The sequence below is a fragment of the Echinops telfairi genome, unplaced genomic scaffold (genome assembly GCF_000313985.2).
Source record: "Echinops telfairi isolate 266 unplaced genomic scaffold, ASM31398v2 ScPeMD7_7407;HRSCAF=8445, whole genome shotgun sequence".
Taxonomy (NCBI): domain Eukaryota; kingdom Metazoa; phylum Chordata; class Mammalia; order Afrosoricida; family Tenrecidae; genus Echinops; species Echinops telfairi.
The window spans coordinates 4,790,153-4,800,161 of record NW_022111307.1 but is presented as its reverse complement, the minus strand read 5'-3'; the positions used below and the strand labels follow the sequence as shown (position 1 = coordinate 4,800,161).

The window sequence follows — 10,009 nt, the reverse complement described above, 5'->3', positions numbered from 1 at the left end:
ATTCCCAGCTAAGTGCTTAACCACTGTGCTACCAAGTTTCCTTTGAGCCACTCATCTATAAAAGACCAGGGATAATCTTGCCCACCCCCCACGCCCCGGCCCTCCGGTCTCCCGCCAGAGAATTCATAGGTATGTGTACTAACACATGTTCTCCAATTGCCTGCCCTCCAATAAGGTGTGAGTAGTTATGGGGCAGAAACTGTTTCTCAGTTAGATGCTACTCCCTGTTCTGTGCCTAACGTATTGTCTTGGCTATTCAAAAAATGAGAGAAAAAGAAAATAAAAGTTGAAATAGAGACCCCCAGAATGAAGAGCAGAGCTCTGTGCTCATGTCTTTCAGCAGGGCCCGCTACCAAACCAGCCAGCAAACCTCAGCTGGCTTCTGTCCTCCTAACAGACTTGCTCTGGGCACGCCTCAGGTCCCCAAAAAGCAAAACAAACCCGAACACACAGGTGTGTCTTCAAACACAGGAATAGAAATGTAAACCTTTTTTTGCTCCCTTCTTCATGGGCGGCTAGTAAAACGGAAGTTACCCTAACTCTTGGCTCCGGAGGAGGAGGATGGCTGTGGATATCAACTCATGGGAGCAGATGTTTCAAACCTTGATGCAGCAGGAAGAACCTGGGGACAGATGGACTTTGAGGTTGGATGAGATGATTCAGCCAGACCAAGTGGCCAAAGGGTGGAAGCAATACGAGCAGAAAGCCTTTGGCAGGTGAGTAAGTGTTTACCAAGCCATAAACCTTCCTGAGCTGAGAGGCTTGTCTTCCCGAACCAACTCGTGGCAGTCAAGTTGACTCTCGAGGTGACCCAGGTTATGTTCGAATAGAATTGTACGTCATAGGGTTTTCAGTCGTTGATTTTTCAGAAGTAGATCAGCAGGTCTGCCATCACAGGAGCCTCTGGGTGGAATCAAGCTACTACGGATGTTCCATTGCTCGGCAAGCATGTTAACCATTTGCACCAGCCAAGGACTGCTTTGAGAGCTTGTGAAAAGAATACACGAGTATGGATTGTTAGAAGAGCTATAAGAGCCCCTGATACAGTGATCAGGGGGCGAAAAGAATAAAAGACACCAGGCTCTCCATTTTTCTGTTGTCAGAAGGGCCTTTAGGGTCTGATCGTTGAAACTTCTATCCTCCAACTCACTAACTAAATGACTTAACTTGATTTTGTTGGCTGCCCCATCTTGCCCCAGGTACTCTTTGCTCCAGCCCCTATGGCTTGTTTAACGATGCTTGCACTTCCAAATTCTTGTTCAACCCACCTGGTTAGCAGGTGCCCTTCTGCCTCTCCTTGTTTTTCAAGGAGAAATTCAAGTGCCGTTCCTTCTTAAAACATGGCCTGCCTGAATTTCCTGGTCAGAAGTAAGTGTTCCTCTATACTCACATAAGACAATGGTGTTAAATACATATACATACACTTGTCATTGTTGTTAATTGCTATCCGGTCCATTCCCAAACATGACAACCCCTTGTGTGCACAGTACAGTCGCTCCATAGGATGTTCATGGTGAGGACCACTCAGAAGCAGATCATGGAGCTTTTCTTCCCAGCTGCCTCTGGGTGGGTTTGGCTAATAGTTTAATGCTTATCGGTTTGCACCCCCAAGTACTTCTTTCTATATACTTCTATCTCTTAAAATAACATAATAATGAGTAATATAGTTGTGTATCATATTGCAAAAATGTGATCTCCCTTGGCTACACAAGGCAGAGGGAGAATCCATCTCCACACAAACGGAAGACTAATTGCCTAAGTCAGATAGGCCCCCCTCCGCCATCCTCTCTTTATCCTATTCTGATATCAATCCTTCCTCCCACGGCACTCTACTTCTCTTCTGGGTCCAATAATTCATTGCAGTGGCCACCCAGAACTCAGACAATACTCAGATTAGTGATTACGAGTTGGCCTGCTAACTGCAAGGCCAGCAGTTCAAAACCACCAGTTTATCTTTCAGAGAAAGATGGGGCTTTCCACTCTCATGAAGAGCTCTAGTCTCAAATACTCACAGAGGCAGCTCGACCCTGCCTTATAGGGCCACTGTGAGTTGGTATTGCCTTGATGGCAGTGAGTCTGAAGGTTTTATTTATTGATAGTTCTCTCTCTTATTTTAAAAGTTTTATTCCATTTCCCCCCCCAAATCATTGTATTGGGAACTAATACAGATATCATTCCACAGTTCAATCACATCAAGCAGTAGTGTGCAATTGCTACCACCATCAGTTTCAAAACATTCTCTTCCTTCTTGAACTGTTGTTACCAGCTCCCCTTTACCCACTCCTCCCCCCACCATACCTGGAGGGTTTTAAAAAAATGATGATTATTATTGTTAGGGAAGTTGACAGGTTACCACAAGCTAGGGTCAAAAAAGCCAAGACTACTTTAAAGGTAAAATCTTTTGTCCACAGCAATGCTTCTTTTTAGCCAGCAGCCTCTCCCTCGGGGCCTCAGCCTCTCAGTCATGTGACCCCTTGACCTCTGCCACTGCACCAGGAAGTCAGCCCGATGCTCTGCCTCAGAGTCTCAGTCTCAGTGCTGCTCCTCGGCTTTGGCTCCTGGTCTCCTGGCCTTGGCCTCTGGTCTTGGTGTGACATTACCTCTGCTGATTCCACCATGTTAGGCAAGAGGGATCTCAAACATGAATTCTGTCTGTTCCTAAGACGGTTCTTAAACACTGAGCAATGGCTTTGATGTTGTCGTTCAGCAAACCGTATCCCCAAGGAAATAACGGATGGTGAGTTACTTCACATCTCTAGCGAGGCTGAGGCTCAGGATACATTCCACCTTAATCCCGTCCATTAGCATCACTGAGAATTCCCCTCAAATGAGATTATATCATAGCCATAGGGACTATAATGTATAATTAAATTGTAACATCAGAGATTATGGCTAGAAAGACTTTATTAATGACTTCATCTCATATATTGTATAATATATGTAGATATATACACATCTATATATAATGAGATGAAGTCAATTAATGTATATAAAGGAGCCCTCCCTAGTGGTATAGTGATTAAAGTGCTTAGCTGTTAGACAGGAAGGTCAAAGATGAGGTATCCGCTCCTGTAAACATCACAGCCTTAGAAACCCTATGGGACACTTCTACCCTGTCCTATGGGATCACTATGTGTTGGAATCACCGGCATTAGGCGGCATTAGATTGGGATTTTCTGAGGTACAGATATTTTAGTGGCAGTGCCTGCTCTTTCAGTGAGGCCTCCCAGGACTCCACAGAGCATGGCTTTCCAGCTCCTTGGCGAGCCCTTGGGGCAGTCACTTTGTATGACTTGGTGATCCAGTGAGCTATGTAAGTCTTTCTGTGTCAGCCAGAGTTATGTGAGGGGCGCATGATGACTTCATTTTGATACTCCCCAAGCAGGAAGAGTCCTCTCCTGTTTAGATAAACCACTCGTCATTCTGATAGCAGAAAAGCCACCTACCAGCACCCTTTGAGAAAAATATCAACCAACTTTTAAAAAGCGTCTGTAGTTTACAATATATTTTCACGTTTCTTATTGGATCTTTACTACGTAACCCTTGAGAAGCTTTATTTTATGAATGGAGGCTTAGAGAAGACCCCCTGATACGAACTGTGCATTTGAGTCTCTAACCCAGTGTCACGGCTTCAGGTTCTAGCTGGCTTCCCTAGTGGGAAAACTAGCCATGTTGTTCGTTAGAGGGGATACGGTAGAGAAGCCACTGGATTAAATACATGCCTCTAAAACGCAGAACAAGTCTTTAATCCCTTTATGACTCAGTTTCCTTGTCCATCTATTGGGCTCCATTGACCTTCTCTAAACCTCAATTCATAAAAGAAAAACTACTCAATGGTTATATTATCAACAGAGGGCTGCTTTAAGGGTAAAATGGTACAATGCTGCTGAGCACCAATGATAGTATCTGCCTCAAGATAGAGACTTTTTGAGAATTTTCTGTGATTCTTACGAGGAACATATTTCAGAGAGGCTGTTTCCATCTGAGGCATCCGGACATTGTTCACTAGCAAAGAGACACACTTGATGGTGACTTATGGCTCAGTGGGCCATGGGAAAACATTATATGAGAAACTCAATTGATCACTTTTCGTCAGTGTTTGCAACACTCTGAATCACAGAATCCTGATTTTTTCCCTAATTGACAGAGATCTAAGAGAAGAGATCCTCTGGTCAACAAGCAGCAGAGAACATAACGCTGTCTTCCTTCTGTCTGCAGGTTCCAGTGTTCCTCCTGCCATCGATCATGGGCTTCTGCCAAAGTGCAGGTCCTCTGTCACATGACCTGGAACCTCCGGACGTCCCAGGGGCAGGTGCTAATGCGATTCTTTGCTCAGAGGTGTCAAAAGTGTCAACTGTCCCAATTTGAGAAGCCCACGTTCTCTTCTGAGAGCACCAGTACAATTCTGAACAACTTGGTGCAGCGTATTCTGGAGAGATTCTATGGAGAGGACCCCGGGACAGTTTGGGAGATCCCGGTGGTGGCAGAAGTGCCGTTGAAAGGGTCTCACGACACAGCCAATTGCGAAGCATGTGTCCTCGGCTTCTGTAAACATGGCTTACAAGATCCACTCACTTCATTCTCCTACCTGGAGATTGGGAATCTCTTGCCTCCTGTGGGTGATGTGTTGGTCCAAAATAGAGCCACGCAGGAGTCACCTGAAGTAAGAGCGCATATGTCAGAGCCCAGCCATGCCACTGCTGGAACTCAAGGGTATGAGGTAACCCCTCAGACCACATCTGGGGCAGGCCCAAGAGCCACACGCAGGGCCGGGACCTCTAATGCATCTCAGGCTGAGTGGTCTGCCACAGCAGCATTGGCCTTTTGTGAGTCCGGGCATAGAATGGCTTCTGGAAATCGCAGAGCCCCTGCCTTTCCACCACCAAACCACAGCTCTCACCAGAAACAGTGGTTTGGGTGGGGCTCTGTGTGTGTTGTGGCTGTCTGCCTTTATTTTGCTGCTAGATACTTTACTAGTAAAGTAAGTCGGTGAAAACAATTGTTTCATTTTCTCTGGTTTTAATTCAATGGTGATGAGAAATCAATGAACTGGGTGCCATTTGATAGGAGAGAATTTTTGACCCAACAAGTTCAACTTTTTAGAATAAGGACTGATTTCCTGAATCTTTTCTGAAGAGATGATCCAATACATGATGAACTTCCAATACCTATGCATTAAAGCACAACAAGATCTTCATTCGTTCACCCACTCGCTCATTAAGTCCTATCTTGATAATGACTGAGAGGCATTAGTATTACCTGAATGTTATTATGATGAACTATATAATGACTCCCAAATAGGTCCATGTCCTAATTCCTAGAATCTGTGGCTATGTTAATTTACATGGCAAAATGGATTTTTCTATGGATGGAATTGGATGATTGATTTAAGCGATGGAACATTATCCTGGATTACCCTGGTGGGCCCAATATCATTAAAATAGTCTCCATAAGAGGGAAGTCAGGATATCAACGTCAGAATAAAGTGAGATATGATGACAGGACCAAAGGATGCAATGATATGCTTTGAAGAGAGAGGAAGAGGCCACAAACTAAGGAGTGCAAACACCCATCTAGAAATCGGGAAAGATAAGGAAATGATCCCTTTCTTGAGCTTCCCTAAGATTTCAGTTCTGTTTACACCTGACTTTCATCCCGTGAAACTGATTTGGATATCTGACCTCCAGAAATCAAAGATAATAAATCTGTGTTGTTTTAAGGAACTAAGTTTGTGGTGATTTTGTGATACCAGCTATAGGAAATTACTATCGCTGAAGTTGTAGGCCATTCGAGTGGCACCACATTTAAAAAATATTGTATCTCTGGAGGATAATGGAGTATAGAACAGAAATAGTGGGCATATGGATTCAATTAAGGCAGCCAGGTACACAGAGAGAGACTCCTATAGATAATGTAAATATCTCCAAAGGATTTGAAGATAATGAAATTATATTTCAGATAATTACCTTATCTCCTTTTTTTTCCTGGCCATCTCTTGCCACTTCCAACAAAACTGTCCGCTTATGCATACACACACTCCCCAACCCCCCCCACCCCCAGACACAACCACCAAACCAACCTAGAATTTTCTGTATTCTTCCTTTTTCATAGCTTTTTGGTTAGTTAACAAAGAATATTGACCCAGGGATCTGGAGACTGTCTTTTTACTCTGTGATTCTGCTCCACAATCTAGGGCAAGCCACTATATCTCCCTAGGCCTTAGTTTCTCCATCCGCAAAATAGATTAAGATCTTCTAATTAAACAGAGAGGATTAAAAACTTACATTTACCTCTGCTATCCTTTGAAGCCGCATGGAATGACAGTAAGGGGGGAAATGACATCAACACACAAGGGCAACAAGAAAGGTGGAAGCTAGAAAACTGATTGGAGATAGGTAACTGACTTAAAAGAGTTCAAGAGCTCTGGAGGAGAAGGTAGCCATAGGGAACCCAATTTATGTGCCACAATGCCAGAAAGGAAATTGAAGGCAAGAAGTAACTTGGAAGGTGGTTTCTGGGAAGGATGAAGTAGGAACATCGACTGAAATCCTTTATTACAAGCTTCTTTCCTTTGCATCCATACAACCTGGTAACAGCTCTTCACTAACTTCTGGACAAGGAATAGAAGTTGATTCTCTGAAGACCTTGAACCAGATTGACTCTGGACTCATAGAGATCCAAATACTGAGGAAATGGATGCCATCCAGCAATTAAGGTGATAATAAAACTTTGCACATTTAATAATGGGACTCTTGGCTATTGGCCTACTTATGTTCTATGTTCCCACCCCTCAAATACACAAAGATATAAGAATTCTTCTCCCCCAAACAACAACAATAAAAAATTTCAAACAATAACAATAAAACTTCCTTAACAACTCACTACCATCTAGTGGATTCTGACTCATATCAAAGCTATAAGACAGCGTAGAACTTCCCCTTTGGGTCTCTGAGACTTTATCTTTATGAGCGTGACTGGTGAATATATATAATGTCAACTTGCACCTGTGTGAATGTTCAGGGGTGCAACCTATCAATCAGGTCACACCCTGATTATGCCTCTTTGGGGTGTGGCCTTTTTATAAAAGACACTGGAAATTCCTCTCTTGCCCCTCACCTTTCTCCCCACTGGGACTCTGTGTCTGCCTCCAGGGGCTGCCCCATGTGGGCTGCTGACCTGACAATCTGCTGGTTCCCCGCCATGTTTCCACTGAACTCTTCCCCACCAGCCTGTAATCTCCCTGATGCCTGGTTCACATTTCTGCATCCCTGGCTTATAGCTCCATGTGTCTGAAGAGGCCCCCGGCTAACATTCGTCCCATGGACTAGTTGGACTGGGCTGGGATTCCTTGTTGATATAAAGTTCTTTCATATATATATATATCACTGGGATGCCTTGTTGATATAAAGCTCTTTCATATATATATATATATATCTCACTGGGATGCCTTGTTGATATAAAATTACTTGTTGATATAAAGTTCTTTCATATATATTAGTGTCACTGGTTTTGTTTCCCTAGACAACCCAGCCTAAGCCCAGATCCTCATCCTTGAGGACTCTAAGCCCTTGGTCACAAGCCATTCTTAGGCTATAATTTCAGTACTTTTTCATCTGTTCTTAAAATTGAACAGAGAACTTCCAAAAAAGGACCCAGTGGGTGACTTGGGTGTCACACATACTCTTCCATCCCTATTGTGTGCCAGTAGTTCTATCTACTTTTGAGGACCAGTATAGTATGGTGGCTCTTTTTCTTGTCTGCTGCTTGCTTGGCAAAGACTATCCATCACTAGTAATGAGATCATTGCTGTGTCCCTTAATGGAAGAATCCTTCATCTAGATCTGTAGGCCTGCAGAATCTTGATTTGTGGCAACGGGAAGCACAACATGGCACCTTGACTTAGTGTGTGATGGCAAATAGGGCCACGACTACTTTGAAACCTGGGTTTCCAGATTTGGATATTCTATCTATTAAAGCTGAGGCCGTCTCTTCCAGGAAAAGCTTCCATAACTTTAGAAGCCCTACCAAGTTCACGGTGAAGTGGCTTCAACTGGATGGCAGTGGTCGGAGCTGCAGCATTGTGCGGTCTTTGATTTAGTGTTTATGCTGCATCCTATTTTCAAGACTCTATCTCCGAGCTGACATCACAGCTGCAGCTTAAAGAAACTCTTTTATTACTCTTTCAGGATGGCAGCTTCTGAGTGATGCCATGTTTGTTAGGACCCGGGAATTCCTTGGTTATATCTCCATTGCTATAACTCCTTTGGTAGACAATGCTTCCCCTTGGTGTAGTTGGATGTTATGTGGGATCCTGCGACAGCATGTGGGAAAGTGGTGTTGGTGGAGGCTCTGAAGGCAAAACATTGAGGCCCCTTCCTTTTCAAATATGCAATAAGCCAACCCTTTACTACTATCAGCTCTCCCTCCCACCCCAATCCATTTTCCAGTAAGTTGAAGAATATGCTTGAAAAGCAAGGCACAACAGAACCCAAAACCACAAAGGGAATAGTCCAATATAGTAAAGGCATGGAGCCCAATAAGTCGAGGCTCCAACACAGAAGAGTGAGGGGAGTTTCCAGACTGCTGGAGAACTTCCCGCTCCGACCACCCTCGGTAGCTCATTAGAGAACCACCTGCCACACTGGAGCCGCTGGGAGAAGACTCCAAGAGGGGATGCCTCCAGGGGAAAACCAAGGAAACTGAGAAGCTAGCTCGTGCAGTTGGATATCAGGAGAGATTAACCCTTCCAACAGACCTTGGGAATGAATTAGATAAGAATAGGAAAACACATTGAAAACCAAGAAGTTATTAACTGTAGGGAAAACAAAAATTTGCACAGGAAAATAACATTGCACTATGAATAACAGTCAAACAGAAATAATATTGTGACTGCATGTTGGTTTGATTTTAAAGTATCAGGGAAAAACAGTTGTGGGGAAGTTTAACAAGTCTGGACAATGGCTGAGGAATATAAGAGAACTTAATTTTGAAAACGTCACAGAGGCCACATCTGATCTCTGGCCACACAATGAAGACGGACAATCTAGCTCCATAGCAGCTTAAGGCCAATGGCCGCAAGACAGAGCATCCGATACACCTCTATCCTCCATATTTCTTTACCCTATTCTGACCCCAACCAGTCGTCTTGCAACATTCTACTTTGGGGCTGGTTGCAATGATGATATGGAAGTCACAGGAAACACTCACAATTAGAGGGGTTACCAGGAAAATTAACAGATGACCACAAGCGAGGGTCAGAAAACATTAAGGAAACCATTGGTCCTCAGGCATCACCTCTCTTCAGCCAGCAGCCAAGTCTCTCTGCAGCTCAGCCTCATAACCACCTTGTCTCTTAACCACCGCCTCTGCTGTGCCTCATCATCTCATAGTCCTGGTGCTGCTCCTCCGCCTTTTCCCATGGTCTACTTGCCCCAGCCGCTGGTCTCAGTGTGGTATGGGCTCTGCTGCCTACACATTTCCAGTATGGATTTCCAATGTGCTCTCCTGGTGCCTCTTCTTTTTTGGTGGTCCTGGGAATGAACTCTTCTGAGAGTGCCTGCTTCTGAGATGGCACTCTTATACATACATGACTAACCTGGCCAACCCCCTCTACTTGTGCTTCACAATTTGGCCCTATTTATATGGTCCTAATGCAATTATTTCATGGGGGAGTTACAGACATAGATGGAAGAGCCATATAAGAAATCACCACCACATTTGCTTATGCACCCACTTTGTCTTCAGCGATCATGTCAGGAAAGTGAGCATCACGGAATGCCAGGTTAATAGAACAAAGTGTTCTTGCATTGACAAAGTACTTCAGTGGAGGCCCAATGTCCTTAATACTAAACCTATAAATATATGTACATTTATCTATAATGTACATTTTGTCATATGCAAGTATATTTTCATATGTACATGCCTGTATTTAGCCTTCTATAAATGCCCTTTGCCTCCTAGCTATTTCCTCTATTTCCTTTTACTTTCCTCTTGTCCCACTATCATGTTC

The 10,009-nt window shown here is 43.9% G+C and overlaps 1 protein-coding gene across 1 annotated transcript; it reads left to right on the top strand.

The window, feature by feature from the left end:
- Window positions 1-530: 530 nt before the first annotated feature.
- Window positions 531-5,073, top strand: RTP4 (receptor transporter protein 4). The gene is made up of 2 exons (XM_004713464.3): window positions 531-716; window positions 4,219-5,073. Exons 1-2 carry the CDS (start codon window positions 562-564, stop codon window positions 4,991-4,993), a joined length of 930 nt encoding a protein of 309 aa, XP_004713521.3. The 5' UTR covers window positions 531-561; the 3' UTR covers window positions 4,994-5,073.
- The last annotated feature ends 4,936 nt before the right edge of the window (window positions 5,074-10,009 follow it).